This window comes from Gadus morhua, chromosome 19 (assembly GCF_902167405.1).
Source record: "Gadus morhua chromosome 19, gadMor3.0, whole genome shotgun sequence".
Lineage (NCBI taxonomy): Eukaryota > Metazoa > Chordata > Actinopteri > Gadiformes > Gadidae > Gadus > Gadus morhua.
The window spans coordinates 5,843,951-5,860,878 of record NC_044066.1 but is presented as its reverse complement, the minus strand read 5'-3'; the positions used below and the strand labels follow the sequence as shown (position 1 = coordinate 5,860,878).

General features: G+C 47.1%; 1 protein-coding gene across 2 annotated transcripts in view; it reads right to left on the bottom strand.

Moving 5' to 3' along the window:
- rxraa (retinoid X receptor, alpha a) overlaps positions 1–16,928 on the bottom strand; it is a 103,655-nt gene that overhangs the window by 21,162 nt on the left and 65,565 nt on the right. For both annotated transcript variants that reach the window (XM_030341577.1, XM_030341578.1), the window contains exons 3-5: positions 16,646–16,884; positions 2,313–2,463; positions 1,877–2,056 (exon numbers count right to left, since the gene is read on the bottom strand). In XM_030341577.1, the coding sequence (XP_030197437.1) occupies positions 1,877–2,056; positions 2,313–2,463; positions 16,646–16,884 (570 nt within the window). The remainder of the gene's footprint in view (positions 1–1,876; positions 2,057–2,312; positions 2,464–16,645; positions 16,885–16,928) is intronic.

The following is a 16,928-nucleotide window of genomic DNA, read 5'->3' as shown; positions in this document are numbered from 1 at the left end:
GGAATGGGTGAAATAAGTGGGGAGCAGTGGGGGGAGGCATGTAAAGGTCAAGACAGGAAAGGAAAGCTTGCACACGCACACACACGCACATGCATATAGACATGTGTGAGCATGCAAACACACACATGTGGATGCATGAACGAAAGTGAAGCTCTTTTCCCTCCGCTTTGTTCAGCTCTTTCTCTCTCTTGGGTTGGATCCTGACACACTTCTAAAGATTATTTCTTAAAGAGTAACTCCACACCTCGGTCCCTGACACAAGGAGAAAGGGTGGGGAGGAGGGTGAGAAATGGGGAGGGAGAGAGCAGGGGGAGAGTTGGAGAGAGCGAGGAGAGAGGGAAGAGTGGAAAAAGAGAGGGGGGGGGGAACGGAGAAAGAAACTCATTGAACTTATAGACATACAACACAGTATGTACAAACACACAATTACCCAAACATGAACAATGACGCCAGAGGCCAATACAAAGATAGCTTTAAAGTCATACACTACATATGTGTTCTGTAGGTCATGGTGGTGACCGCTAATGCTAGGGGCTAGCACGTGGTCAGTCAGACGTGCTAACGGCTAAAGGTGCTAAGAGGTGCCAATATCCAAAACAGCCACAAAGTGTTATAATTCACACCTTTCCCGCCTCAAAACACCTCCGCTGTGGAACCTCATTTATATTTTACAAGAAAATCACAGCTTGTCCAATCAGCAGCTAACTCAGAGCACCAACTGTTTTTTTTGCTCCTTGACCTGCTTTGGCTTCGGCTCTGAGACCTTTCTGTTAAAGCGAAGTGCTTTGGTGAATACCAACCTCATACAGATCCTAGGATTTTTTTTGTAACACTTGAATTATTGAAGAGCCTGGTCGTTCTGGTGGCTCAGCCCACTCGGTGCAAACCATGCAGGCAATACGTCTTGTCGTGACTCCGGTTTGTTTCTGACCTGCTGCGGTCCCTGAGCAATTCCCCCCCACTCCTTCACCCCCATTTTCCTGTCTGTCCCTCAAAGTCCTGCCTGTAAAGTCACAAAAAACCATAAAAATATATTTTGAAATAATTGTACAGTCCTCACTTCATTAAAACTTCTCTAACGAAGTGAAATTAAAGTTTTGAATGGAGTACAAGTCCTAAAGGGAGGTGTTAAAACAGGGTTGGTGGGTTGCGTGGGTTTGCACGTGTTGCTCTTTTTCAACGGACGTCTGGCTCAGAACACCATCGCCTCGATGGTGTTCTGAGCCAGACGTCCGTTGAAAAAGGAGTGTGCGTGTCCACACACACACACACACACACACACAAAGACGTCCGTTGAAAGTGAGCCAAACGAGTGACATCACCGCATGTGCTAGTGTTCGATCGGTGACTCATCGCACAGAGACTATGAGACTCATGGGCCGGGCTGGGGTGGTGGGGAAGGAGACATTGGAAGGGGTTTGAGGAGTGAGGTGACGTTGGAAGGGGTTAGAGGAGTGAGGCGACATTGGAAGACTTTGAGGAGTGAGAAGACGCTAGAAGGGGTTCGAGGAGTGAAGCGATGTTGGAAGGGTTTGAGGAGTGAAGTGAGGATGGAAGCGGTTTGAGGAGGTGAGGCGACGTCTGAAGAAGTTCGAGGATTGAGGCGATGTTGGAAGGGGTTTGAGGAGTGAGGCGACGTTGGTAGGGGCTTTAGGAGTGGGGCGACTTTGGATTGGGTTCGAGGAGTGAGGCGACATTGGAAGGGGTTCGAGGAGTGAGGCGACATTGGAAGGGGTCCGAGGAGTGAGGCGACATTGGAATGGGTTCGAGGAGTGAGGCGTCAATGGAAGGGGTTCGAGGAGGCGAGGGGGTTGTGGAGGAGGAGGTAAGGAAAGGAGGTAAGGAGAGTCATGATCCTCAACGTCATGTGCTGTACCTTCTCTCTTCATGCCCATGGCCAGACACTTCTGGTATCGGCAGTACTGGCAACGGTTCCTCTGGCGCTTGTCGATGATGCAGTCCTTGTTGTCCCGGCAGGTGTAGGTCAGGTCCTTGCGTACCGTCCTCTTGAAGAAGCCCTTGCAGCCCTCGCAGCTGTACACGCCGTAGTGTTTACCTGAACACACAAGGACAGACGGGCTTTATTACCGCCGGGCGATTCCAGTTTGATAGGAAAAAGTACAGTACAGTATTAATGTATGTATTTGTAGACGTGAAGTGTATTTGACAGTCTATTTCACAAGTGTGTTTCTACAGGTGTGTTGTACAGGTGTGTTGTTCAGGTGATTTCTACAGGTGTGGTTCTATAAGTGTGTGTTTTTACAGTTGTGTAGTATAGGCGTGTGTGTGTGTGTGAGTGGGCGGGGCTTCACCTGAGGAGCGGTCACCGCAGATGGCACAGATGTGTTTGGTGAGGGACAGCGGCGTCCCGCAGGGCTGGGCGGGGACCTTCATGACGCCGTTCAGACCCAGCGGGGGCTTGATGTCCTCCGAGCTGCTGAGGGGCGAGTTCAGCTGGAACATCAACACACACAAACACACACACTCTGACAGTCACAACATGCTGGTACTGAAGAGACATCACAAACGGCTGGTATAAAAAGAATGCGAGTCGCGCGAACAGACACGCAAGCACGCAACACACACACATGCGCACACACACACAAACGCGCGCCAGCACAAACACACACACACACACACCATTCCTGTAGTGACCTCACAAATGCTTGCTCATTACCCATCATTTTTGGACAGCCGGCCACGTGAGAGAATGTGATGTGAGCAATAACACAATAACACTGACAGTCCAGAAAGTAGCTCCGCCCATCACTTTTACAGCAGTGACATCGCAAAGGCTTATATAACTCGATATCTCTCCTTTTGTTTGACTATTTTCTCGCTCTCTGTTGATCCTGACACCATTCTAAACAAAATAGGATTTCTTAACACAGTCCTCCATCTCTTAAAGGAAAAGAGGGCGAGGGTTTAGAAAGGGGGAGCACTGCTGAAACCATGTGCGAGAATACGGATGCAAGTTGAGGTCCCAAGGCTTTTCATAGCGAGAAAAGGAGTAATGGACTCAAAAATATTAAGGCAAACCATTGCTCTAATGTCACAAAACAGATCTGCCCACCCCTGATGTTAATCCAAGCAGTGTCATCACACACACACTCTGAGAAGCGCCATCAGGGAACATGGCAAAACCCTATGTTGTCCCAGTGTGGCTGTGCGATGACATGAGTGATGGAACACCAGGGCAGATGTGCTAGTGATTAGACTAAATACGCTACATGCACATGTGTACATGGGTGCACATGTGTTGATTTACTGTGCGGTTGAAGCCAAACAGGCCAGAATGGATGGGTCAAAGCCAGATAATAAATGGATACAAATACAATGACTGTCCACACGCAAGACAGATGTGCTGGCCGGGCTAGCTTTCCTCCTATGATATCACTTTACGATTCTCCCTCTACATCTGCCTCTGTCTCTCTCTACCGCTGTCTACTGCTCTCTAGTTCTGCATCTCTCTCTCTTTAGATCTCTGTAGCGCTCTCCCTCCCTCTCTCTAGAGTCATTGCTGTATCTCTCTCTCTCTCACTCTCTTTTTCTCTCTCTCTCTCTGGTCTAATCCTGGCATTGCAGGAACCAGCCCCAGGACGTTTGTATTTTTCTTCTCAACAAGACACTCACACACGTACATGCACATGCACACGCACTCGCACACACGCACACGCACACGCGCGCGCACACACACACACACACACACACACACACACACACTCTCCCACTGTCCCCCGCCCCCCCCAATCAACCCTCCGGCTCCAAAATGTTCAGCGCTAGCATAATTCCAACGCTAGCATAACTCAGTTGCTAGCTTAACTCGGGCACTAGCTTATCTGTGTTAAAAAATTCAACACTACAGCAGAATAAAGACAATGGGTTTGTTTTAACAAAGTCCCCAAACTGGGGTTGAAGCCCAACTCTCTTCACTTTCTCTCTTCCTCTTTCTCCACACTGCTTCCTCCATTGTTGAGAAAATGCCTTATCAAATATTTCCTGTCTGCTTGGTTTGAGGTGGATGTAAATACGCTATGGACCTAGGAACACAAGTGAACCTCTATCTCTCTGAAGAGAGGTACAGTCATTGACCCATAGCAGGGAACCATTCTTCTGCTCTAACGATGAGACTAATATGATAGTGTGTGTGGACCCCTTCCCAGATGTGTGGGCAGCTGCTGACAGCACATTAGCCAGTGCATTCTATACTCATCACAACAAAAACACATACATAATGTACACACATATACATATATTTATACATATATATTTATATATACACACATACATTTACGCACACAAAAACACAGAAACACACTGCAAAGACACTGCTTTGCAGTGCTACAGACTGATGGACAACCAGACAAGCCCCCTTAGACTCCCTGACCTCTGTCCCTATCAGACTCTGACCTTGCTATCTGTTGGACAGAAAACTGTCTTTTCACAGTCAAATTGCATCTCTGCAACCCCCCCTCTATGGTGCGAGAATGTTGGTGATGAGGTGTGTGAGTGTGTGTGTAGATGTTTATAAGTGTGTTTGTATGTGTGTGTGCATGCATGTGCATATGTGCGTGTGCGTGTGCGTGTGTGTGTGCATGCTTGCCTACCTGTATGCGTGCGTGTGTGCATGTGTGTGTGTGACGCTTGTGTGTGCATGTGTGTGAGGGATGGCGGCATGGTGGGGACTGGTACACTTATCTTGGCTTTCCAAAATGTTGTCATGCTGTGACCCCCCTCTGGTGGGCCCAAATTTACTTCCTGTGTGTGTGTTACCAGGAATTTTTACCAGATCTTCCCGGATATTTCGAGTACCGTAACTTAGAGAGGCGGCTGGTAAATCTGTACAGTTTGAGTGAGTGAGACGCAGTCAGCATCACAGAGGGCCCCATGCAAACTGCAGACTGCGTTACATAACATGCTCTGGACCACGTCCAACTGGCTGGGCCAACACCCCCACCCTCCCCTGCCATGGTCTGTGTCAAATTCTGCATGCAACCGATATGTGCGATGCGTGCGGGTGTACGCTCTCTGTCACACGGTGGCTCCCAGAGCACAGCTGTGTTTTCACATTACACGCATAAAGTTTAATTTATCGTCCGAGAAGCGCTCTGCCCCTAAGTGCTGCAGTAAATGCTTTCGGGGATACAGATGGTGGCTCTTCCGAGACGACCGCCGCCGCCGCCAGCCAAACACCTGTTGACATGACGAAACTATATTAAAGGAAAAGAAAAGAGCAGTGTGTGTGTGTGTGTGTGAGTGTGTGTTACTTAGAGGTAATGTATACACCTCATCAACCTCACAGCCAGCCATCACATGCCATTTAAAGAAACCTATCCATACTTGACCTCAGCGGCGGTGTCCACGCAGATGTGCAATAGGGAGGTCGACTTCATGCTATAGTTGTGATGTCACAAACGGAAAACGATTCTGAAATGGCCCGTAATGGCTCATCAACAGCCGACATCTGGTGTAGGAAAATATGGAAAAGACGAATATTTCTTGTGGCAGAATTGAACAGTATTGTCCAGGTTTTTTTCCGTACAGAAGAAGAGAAGCACGGTAAAGTATTAGTATGCTGTCACAGCAACGCCTCCGGCACATGGGTTGAGGAGGAGGAGGAGTGAAAGAAAAGAGAGGTTCCCCCCTGGTGAATATCTGAGACAGGGATGGAACAGTGGAGTCCTCTTGCTTAAAACAGGCTTAGCTCCGTTTCAGAGGGGCCGCAGACTTCGTTCGCGATGATACTTCAAAAGAAGACATCCCTTCCCTGCCGGTTTCAATACAGAGCCCTCCTATGGAACTTCAATGAAGTTTCTTCTGTCGCTGTTCAAGGGTAAAATTTGAGTGCGAAAGCTATTTCTTTTTCCCCCTTCTCCATATAGAAATTCTTCCATAAAGAATCGTTCTCCGTATTAAAAGCGCTTTGTCAGGAACATCATTGTTTTATAATCCAATATATTTTCTGACATTTATCATTGGCCTTCTCCCCCTTGACAATAATGCAATTCTAGAAGTCTGTTCCAGTTATGGTCAAAAGGGAAACTACAGAAGGACCCACAATGCAACACTCGCATGTAGAAGATTGGCAGGGACTGAAGAACTGTCGACGGACGAAAACACTTAACCCCCCCTTACCCACCCTGGGGGGCACGTCTTAGGAAAGGACAGTGGGGGTTCAGGGAGATTTGACCCAGAGGATAACCTTTGACACTAGGCCGACACCGCCCGACCATCGCTTCCTGTTTAATGGCTTATCTCTGTTCCATTTTGTTTTCTCTCCTCTTGGAAGTGTGGAGGGTGGGGAGGCACGTAGGGGGTGGGCTTAGCGTTGAGTGTCGGGGGATCTAATCTGAACATGTATCAACAGAGATGAGGATCTGGTTTCTCACAGGATGAGTGCTAATGGGGCCTGTTCTCCTCTGGCCGTTGGCAGGGAAAAGTCGACAGTGGGACACCCTTTACGATCAATTACCACAGAGTTACAAAACTCAAGGACACACATAAAGACCTAGCTAGCCTAGGTCTTTATGTGAGCTAGAATGAGCTAACTTGCACCTATTCAAACGGTCTAATCTAGAAAGCATGATATGTTAGCAACTGTAAAACTGCAACAAGCAAGCTAGTATGACATTGCTAGCATCTGTTAAAATATACAAACCTAGATATCGTGTCCTCGCTAGCACCTGTTTGAATGCACACGTCTAGCTAGCTTGAGGATTGCTAGCATGTCCTAGCCAACACCTGTTAGAGTGTACAACCCTAGCCAGCTTGATATGTATGAATATAAATATGAATGCCTTTGGTGGACGCTTATAGTGTTGTACCATCCGAGAAAGGACTTTGCTAGCGTGACTTTGCCAGTGCTTAAGGGAATGCTCTGGACCACAGTGTGAACACAAAAATGCCCCTGGGAATGCTAAGTGCTAACATGCACATTGGGTATGAACTCGACTCAGCTTGGGGCAGAAGCGGTCACCGACCAAGATGTGTGGTTAGAGCCGCCATCAGTGTGAGAAACTGAGCACCCAACACAACCTGCTATAGTACACTATTGTTTGTTTACTGGCTGAGCTACTGAGGAATTGAACAAGATTAGTTTACAGTGTCTTTGTTTGTGTATCTTAGCTATATTTAGCTAAGCTATGTTTGGCTTGGCTTGTATGAGGACAGTTCCTTGGTAACAGTTCACATCATATTTCCTGACTTGCTGCCCGCTATGAAAAGTCATTATAATTAAATTTGTTTTCATAAATGCGTTGTATCACACCTCACAAATGTGCAAGCATTTAAGCTGCTTTATATTTATTTCTAAAGGGTGGTATGATTTTCAGGGTTAAAGAGAATTATTACAATAAAGGCATCCTCAAATTGGCTCAGAATATTTATGTTTAACATTAAATATTTATCTGGCTTTGCACCAGGCAGAAATATTGACTGTGGGGTACGCTTCATCCACAGATAACGGACACAAGAATTCCCCCAATGAAAAATATAAGCTGTATGACCCTTATCTCAGAAGCTATGAATAATTACAGTAGTTAATAATAATAATAATAATAATAATAATAATAATAGTCATAATAATACTACTACAAGTAGTATTATTGTACTTCGATGTCTAGAAGACTACTTGTGGTATTTAAAAAATAAACATATTGCAGCATTGTCTGTGAATTTGTGTCTGTGTGTGTTTGTGTGTTTGTGTGTGTATATATATATATATATATATATGTGTATAGAGAGAGAGAGAGAGAGAGAGAGAGAGAGAGAGAGAGAGAGAGAGAGAGAGAGAGAGAGAGAGAGAGAGAGAGAGAGAGAGAGAGAGTTTATATCTAGCCTGACATAACAAAGAGTGTCTCTCTCTCTCCTACTATTCAGCTGGGTTCTCGGAGAAAGAACAGATGAATCCCCTGAAGCAGGTTGCATCCATATGCATTCCTTCTCTGTTTAATAAAACGTAATATATTATGAGCTTTAATTACAGTGATTACAAATAATGAGAGAGAGAGAGAGAGAGACTTACTAAATTGTCATTCAGGCTTTCAATCTGGTTTTAGGAATCTATATTGAATCCAAAACTTGTGTATAACTGCATCCTGCACCAAACCTTACATCCGATCAACATTCAGACATGTTGCATACTGATTCTCCTTAATTCCTGTAAACAGGACATGGTCAAATCTATAATGTGACAATGCGTACATATCAATAAACACATACATACAATTCACAACGGACAGAGAAAATACATTTGACTAGATATCCATCAACATATATTCCTATGTGTGCAAATACAGAGCCTGTATGTGAGATTGAATTCATACAACACAATACAAGGGTACACAGTGAATGCAGGAGTTGGGGTCGTCATACATGAGGTACATGATATGGATGAGCTTGTAACTCAAACTTGGTCATTGTAACAAAGAACGTTACGCTAGTGTAGCTAGCACCACGGGAGCCTTCATTAAACATTCAAACCATCCGAGGGGATTAGAAGAGAGACCAGCCTTCTGTAAGCTATACCACCAGCCAGCAGGATGCATGTTGTTCTCGTTTTAAAGGCCTCCTATTTTAACACCGGCTGTTAGGTTGATCAGCCATTATCGGACGTTTAGTAAACCTTCTGTTTGTGACATCAAAGCTGAATTAGATAGTAGATCCGTCTATCATACTTCTGTCTGGACACTCCCACTTGTGATGTCACAAACCGATTTATTTTGAAATCGCTTATTATGGCTAAACCATCACACAACTAGTGTTGTTTCCAATTGTGACATCACAAATGGCCCATAAAGAGAACAGAGTAATTGAGGTCCCGGGGGGGACGAAGGGTTAGCGTCAGGCTACATGAACCGACGTAAAACTGATTCTCAGCCGTGAACAGGCAAACTACTGGGTGCACCAGGACACAGATATTACCAGCAGCTGGTGGGTAGTGGGAAACGACATGTAGGCACGTAGCATAAAGTGCATGAAAAACATATAAGACGGGATGTAAGACAGGGAACACATGTGTCTGTGTATATGCCTGTGTGTATTCCACACGTGTTGGAAGGCAGGCATGGCCCATAAGTACGAGCGTCGGCACGGGAAAGTGGGCTGGAGGTTTATTGAGCCCAGGAGGGTCTGACATAAGGTCTGCGATTGTACCACAACTTGTCCCTGCAGCCCTTTCTGGAGGTTTGAAATAACGCAATGGCCCAGGGGACTTCTTTAATTACAGCTAAGCAGCAGATTATGTTGATGCTTGCTTCCCTGCTAGAACGGACGCCTCCAAAACAGCTGGTCTCTACGGTTTCCACACTGCAGACAGGACACTTAGCCTCATGATTTACTGCGCAGCTCTACACGTCGGCTAGACCGACCCAACCGATAGCAAAGTGAGGTACTGTAATGAACTTTATCGATTGCGGTGTGTATTTAAGTTAACAGGGGCCACTACCTTAGGCAGTGGAGTTGTTACGGTGTTTGGCTCCCAGCTGATGGTTCTAGTCGGATCCCAGCAGTCTCCCTGCAGGGCAACCTTGAACAAGACGACCCCTAGCTTCTCCTTAACAACAGCTATGTACAAAAGTACTGTAGGTCGCTTTGCATGAAAGCATCTACAGATAGGATGAAATGAAAAACGAAATACTAACTACCCCCCAAAATCACCAGGTAACCTTGAGATCAAACCAAAGCAGGGTCCGAAGCTCTCACAAGGCAACGCAATCTCAACGCCACCGCGCCAAGACTTATCCGAAACTAATCAGCTTCTTATGGCAATGGAAAACGCTAATACCAATTCTCCACTAATTGCTACCTGGAGACAGCTGTGAGTGCAGACTGTCAGCATGCGACGGCGGCGAGTGAGTGAGGGTATGGGGGGCCCCTAACAGCTCCCCGGGGGGGCAGACACACAGAGCCATTGTGTGGCCGTTAGAACCCTGACCCCATGATGTCATAGGACTTATGGAGAACCTGCATACAGGTCTATCAACGCCATGGTGAGAAGGAGGGGGGCGGGGAGGTTGGGAGAAGGAAGACTGGAAGTTGGGGTTTACTGAGCTTCACACAGGAAGGGACGAGCTAGTCTACATGGCTGGTCTCTCTCTCTCTCTCTCTCTCTCTCTCTCTCTCTCTCTCTCTCTCTCTCTCTCTCTCTCTCTCTCTCTCTCTCTCTCTCTCTCTCTCTCTCTCTCTCTCTCTCTCTCTCTCTCTCTCTCTCTCTCTCTCTCTCTCTCTCTCTCTCATATACCAAGACCCTTTCTCTCATTCTTTCGCTCTCTGAATTCCGAGTGCTTTATTGGCATGACAAAAACATTTTCCTATTGCCAAAGTATATAGCAACAGAATGTAAAACTAATTGCCTCTCTTTTATCATTTTCCCTTCTCCATCCTCTCTCTGTCTCTCTCTCTTACCATCCCTCTCTCTTTCCCTCCTCTCTCTCTTTCTCTCTCTCTCGCTCTCTTTCTCTACGTGCCTCCAAACACAAGCGCCTCTGTTGTGCTCCGGTCTCCTAGCGACACACACCTAAACAAGACGCCGTTTCGGCGTCTGTGTGTGTGTGTGTGTGACATCAGTGCGTCGACTGGTTATTAAAAAGCAAGTTCCATGTGTTGTAAAACAACCACACCTTTTCCTCATTAGCGTTTCCCTTTTGAGTTTTAAGTCGAAGCGGACAAACACTTCATGGCTTTGTGTGTGTTTAAAGGTGTGCATGTGTGAGTGTGTGTTTTGGAATGTGCGTGTGTTATTAAATGTGTGTTTTTAAAGAGTGTGTGTGTGTGACAAGGTATATGAGTGTTTTCAAGGTGTGTGTGTTCAAAAAGTGTGACTGTGTGTGTGTGCATTCGTTTAAGGAGACACGTGTGTGTGTATGTGTTAAGCTGTGTATAATGTGTGTGAATTTGTAAGGTGTGGGTTTCTTAAGATTTAAGTCTAAGTTTGTGGGACACTAGTCTGTTGTTAGTGTATGTGGGGGCCCTCTCTCTCTCTCTGTGGATGCCCCGGGCCCTTAAGGAGAACCACAGCCAGACATTCTGGGCCCTGAGAACGGAGCCGTGCGCCGTTGGAAGACAACCACCAGACAGCCATAGCTTTTGTCATGTTAAGTGTAAAATGTTGTACCACGTCTGGGCCTGAATGGCTCCCAGCTGCCCTTGCTGGCTCTGGTGCGTCGTCACCCAGAAAGATGGCCTGTGTGTAGTGGCCAGCTTCAGGCACTTAGCAGACACAGACCGCTCCAAACCCCCGACATGGGGCAACGAGACACAACCCTAATGGCTAACAGACACCCTGGGAGCCATCCTCTGTTTCCCTCTCTGCTTTGTCTCTCCCCTCTGCCCCTCTTTCTCCTCCTCAACCTCCTCCTCCTTGTCCTCCGCCTCCTCCTTCTGTACCCCCCCCCCCCCCCCCCCGGCTTTGTCTCTCAATCGTCCAACTCTTCTCCTCCTCCAACTCCTCCTGCTCTCCCCCACTCCTGCCCCCCTCTAGGTCCTCCACCCCTCTCCTCCTCCACGTCCTCCATCGCCTCCACCTCATCCTTCATTAACTCTCTCCTCCTCCTCCTCTTGGGACATTCCAGCAGAGGAGGGAGTAGGAGAAGGAGGATGAGAAGGAGGATGGGGAGGAGGTGGTGGTCTGGGAATGAGGAAGATGAGACTGCAGGAAAACCATCCAAAGAGCCGATCTGTTTCGTCTCCAGAGGACAGCGGCGGTGGTGGTGGTGGAGGTTCTCTCCGGCTGAACATCTGGGCTGCGTTCAGAACAATACGGACCTTATGGTGGTCTGACAATAGTCCCTGTCAACACTGCCGACAACAACAGGATCGTTTAGCCCAGAGACCAGGAGGAAAGAGAGGATGAAAAGCCATAGTGAGGATACGGAACCACTCCAGGCAGGGAGGAGTTGGACGACACACACAGAGGAATATCCCCCATGTGTCTGCGGGTGAGGGGAGAGAGAGAGAAGGGAGGGAGAGGGAGAGAGATAATGAGAGACATAAGGAGAGAGATAAGGAGACAGAGAGAGTGAATACAAGAGATTGAGACGAAAGGGGAAAGAGATGGATGGAAATAGAGAAATGGGAGGATGGACATAAAGAGAGATGGAGACCGAAAGAGGGAAATACACAGAAAGAGAAGAGAGAGAAAGAGAAAGGCATCAGGGGGTGAGTTAAAGAGGGTGAATGAAGATGGACAGATAGAGAAGATAGAGAGAGCGATGGTGATGGGGGGGGGGGGGGGGGAGAGAAAAGAGCGAGAGAGAGAGAGAAAATGAATGTCAGAGAGATGGATAGAAAAGGAGAGGGTTGGAGCGAGAGAACGGCCGAGAGAGCGAGAGACAGAGACAGGAAGAGAGAGGCACTGGAGGCTGAAGGACTGGAGGACTGGAGGACTTGGATGTTATTAAGGTCTGGCTGCAGCCCTGCGCTTGTGGTTTGGCTGCTGCAGGACGCGCCTCAGCCCTGAGAATGGGACTTTTGTTCCAGCCGGTCCCGCTCTCTTTCATCCCGCCGTCTGCCCTGGCTTTGATTTAGAAGGTGGCTTGTGTTCCCCCGCTTTATTTTTGATCCCGGACGATCGCTGGATTTGTAATTTAGGCGACACTAGCCATTAGCCATGCGTGAGCGAGATACAGTGGGACAGTATGGGAACGACAGGGCTGGATTCAAGAGCGCCTTTAGGGATGAGTGGACCTGTGTGTGTGTGTGTGTGTGTGTGTGTGTGTGTGTGTGTGTGTGTGTGTGTGTGTGTGTGTGTGTGTGTGTGTGTGTGTGTGTGTGTGTGTGTGTGTGTATTCCTATGAGTCGATGTGAATGAACTGCATATGTTTTATGTGTCCATAGGAGTTTCCTTCGTGTTTTAAGTATGCATCAATGTGTATGGATTAACTGCATATTAAATATGAACTGTATTTATATGTGTCTGTATTTACTATTTTATGTGTATGAGTAAAATGTGTATGCAGTGTTTCTATATATGCATGCATGCATATACATGTGTCTGCTCTGTTTGTGTGTGCGTGTGTGTGTGTGCGTGTGTGTGTCGGTGGGTTCAACGCAGGCCCGAGTGTCGCTCTAGAAGTTCTGAGGTTAAACAGAGATGCTCCCAGAGGTCATGACCTCCTGAAAACAACCAATCATAAGAGGGCAAAGAGGAAGTATCTGAGCCTGATCACAATCCTTCAGAGGAGAAGGGGAACATTTCCTATTCAAACATCACACCACCAACCACACCACCGCACCCCTGATCTGGAATCGTATTACTGTAGCCAGCACCACAACTCCCTGCCACACAATACTGGCTTCTCTGGAAGCTAGGCAGGCCTTGGCCTGGTGGGGTTTCCCTGGATGGGATATTGTGGGGTGCTGTAAGAGGAGTTTGAAGACCGGTATGGGGGCGGCAGTAGCTCAGGTGGTAGAGCGGGTTGACTTGTAACTGGAAAGTTCATCGTTCGATCCCAGGCTCCAGCTATCTAAGTGACGAGGCGTCCCTGAGAAAGACGCCTGACTATGAATAATCCCGACCAGCTGGCTGTCGCCCTGCGTGGTTGACTGAGCCGTCGGTGTGTGAATGAATGGTTGGACGTCACTTTGGTTAAAAGTGTAAGCAAAATTCCCTAAATGTAAATGTGTGGGGGGGTTCATCACTCTTGCCTATTTAACCTCCCCATGCAGAAAAGGTACAGAAAAGGTGAATCTCTCCTGTCGAACACCTTCTTTTGGATCATGAGACGTTAAACCGAGGACCTGTGGTCACTATTGATCCTGTGGCTCTCACCGCAAGAGCAGGGGTGCTAACCTCAGGGTCCTGACCCAGTTCCCTAAGCATCGCTTGTACCAACATGGCCCCCTAATCATCACCCCGTCCCTAATAGGATAGTTTCATCATCCCACATCTCCACCGTGACAGCCAGTGTGGGCAGAGCTTTCTGGTGTATACTGGGAACTGTGTATCACCTGGGTGGGTTCTACACACTGGTAGTGTGTAGTGAGGTGTCATACGCATGCACACACTCACTATGCAAAGCGCTTTAGGCACCTGCTGTAGAAAATTCCATCAATTATTCCATTTTTTTTTAATATATTTATATTTGATTATTAATAATTTTCCCCATTAATGTATTTTTGTTAATGCATATTATATTTGTATTTAATAATTTATATACAAGAATTCCAAAAATATACATAGCGTTATAGTGAATACAATTTTTAATTTGGCCTCTTTTAAATGAGTCTGATGAACTGTTATCATAATCGGGGGGATCTCCCTCAATTCGATCTACAGTCCCTTCATATATAATTTATAAAAAAATATTAATAGCACATATTATGCACTAGCACTAATGAATTTACACGCGTAAAAAACAACTGATCTATCAACTTGTGCATCAAACGAAATTGTCATGCAGGAGCAAATAGGCAGAAAATCTGCCACTGGGCAGAAAAAAAGTGCCAGGCTTAATGAATATGTATTTTAAGATGTGGTGGATGGAGAAGTGGCTATTCCAAATATAATCCTGGTTCAGACTGTATTACTGCACTGAGCTGTTTTAATGCACATTTACTACCAAGTGATTTAGGACTAAAATAGTGATTGCTCATTAAAGATTACCAGCTCTTAAAAACATTTCTGGAACATTTATATTCACTACATGTAATTTGTTGAATAATAAATTTGATAGTTAAGGTTTCAGAATGCTGCTATGTATAACATAACTTTGCATTGGACGCTTTTTACAACTGCCGAATAAAACAGATAATTTTTCTTTTCTCCAAATAAATAAAAAATAATGTATGGGCTGTGTGCGTTGGTATATATGTGTTTGTGTTTGTGTATGTTTGGGAGAGTTTGTGTACGTGTGTGTGTGTGTGTGTGTGTGTGTGTGTGTGTGTTTGTGCGTGCGTGCGTGCGTGCGTGCGTGCGTGCGTGCAATAGGGGGGTCTTTCTAGCACTGAAAGAGAGTGTTGCCAGCTACTGAGAGTGGCCTTAATCCACACTTAACTACATTACACCCGGAGATGGGGTCCCTAGTACCCTCCTCTCCCCTCGCCTCCACAACGGCACCGCGTGGTGCCGTTTAACACTCTTATGAACACTTATTAACACACAAAGCGTGGCTTCGGTGCAATTTCGGTAGACTTTGTGTGGCAGAAGGTGTGGCTTTGGAGGGAATGGATGTGGCTTTGGTAGGGAAGAGTGCGGCTTCTTGGGAAAGGGGTGGGGCTTTGGACTGAAAGGGGGTGGGGCTTTGGACTGAAAGGGGTGAGGCTTAGTGGAGAAGGGGTCGCGCTACAGTGAACGAGGGGGGTGAGTCGTGTGTGGGGAAAGCGAGGAGGGGAGAGGGAAGGAGTTTGAATGGAAACTGGGCCAGTACAGGCTTTGATGTCATTATTCTGATTTTCGATTTTCCAATAGAAGATGTGCTTCCTATTGAAGGAGCAGAACTCTAGGGGGGAGGGGGGAGAGATAGATAGAGATTGAGAGAGAGGGAACTTAAAGAGAGAGAGGGAAACCGAGAGAGTGGGTGTGTGAGAGAGAGAGAGAGAGAGAGAGAGAGAGAGAGAGAGAGAGAGAGAGAGAGAGGAACACGAGGTACAGTGAGACAGAGCAGGGGGGAACGACAGAAAGAGAGGAGGAAAGTCGGACAGAGAGAGAGAGCGAGAGATGAGGGGGGAGAGTGTGTGTGTGTGTGTGTGTGTATTGGGTTCGGGAACAAGACGAGAATAAATATGCAGAACACCCCCCCCCCCCCCCCCACCCACAAAAAAGAAAATAATAAAAGTGGACCAAACAGAGGATAAAGAGGGAGATTGAGAGGAGAACGAGGGGAATTAGAGAGAAAGACGGCGATGGTGACGGAGAGAAAGAACCCACTCCTCCCGGGACGCGGAGAGATTGGCTGGCTGAAGCCACAAATCCGCCTTCAATTGATTAATTGTTCTGACGGCTCACAGCTCGTCCTCATTCCAACAGGCCTGTCATGGGATAATCTGTGTGTGTTTGTGTGTGATCATGATAGCCTGTAAATGTCTCTGAGTGTGTGTGTGTGTGTGTGTGTGTGTGTGTGTGTGTGTGTGTGTGTGTGTGTGTGTGTGTGTGTGTGTGTGTGTGTGTGTGTGTTTGTTTGAGATGAGCAGAAAAGGAAAAGCAAAACAGCGAAGCAGTTTGTTTTTCGTAGGGTTGGTCTGTATACACGCTGACGCGGACTTTAGACAACTGTTTACGCTGGGCGAATGCATTCTCAATACCATTTAAATCTTCAATGCATTATATTCTGTACAAACCACAACAGCTAGATGAGTTCAAATATAGAAGATTATTTAAACCCATCTAAATGCGAAAAATAAAAGCGTGATGATAGACAAGTTGAAATACAGTACAGTACAGAGCCTGTATGTTTGTATTTAGAAGGACCCCCCCCCCCCCCATCTCAAGTCTGTCCAACACTCCATCCCTTAAAATCACATCTTCCTTCCAAGTGAAAGCATGGCAATTACAGAAGCTACACAAGTACACCATCTCAACCCATCTCCCTTTGTGCTCTCATTATGCGACCATCATTAAACCTGCCATGCATGCTATCCCTTTTCAGGACCTTTGACCTTTGACTTTTACTTTGAAGGCGTCATCCCCGCTCTCTGTCACGGGGCTCACCTGGGGGCTGACGCTGGGGCCGTAGCCCATGCCGGGCGACGTCATGGAGTGCGGGCCCATGGGGGAGCTGATGACGGAGAACGGCGAGCCCAGGCCGTTGATGGGGGAGCTGAGGCTGCTGATGGGGGAGTGCAGGGGCCCCTGGGGGCCCATGGAGCCCGGGCTGAGCAGCGACGGGTGCATCCCCCGGTGGGACGTGGGCGAGCCCAGGGGCGACGAGGTCATCTGACCCGAGGAGTCTGCGGAGAGAGGGGGAGGGATGGCAGAGGTGAGCTTCAGAGGA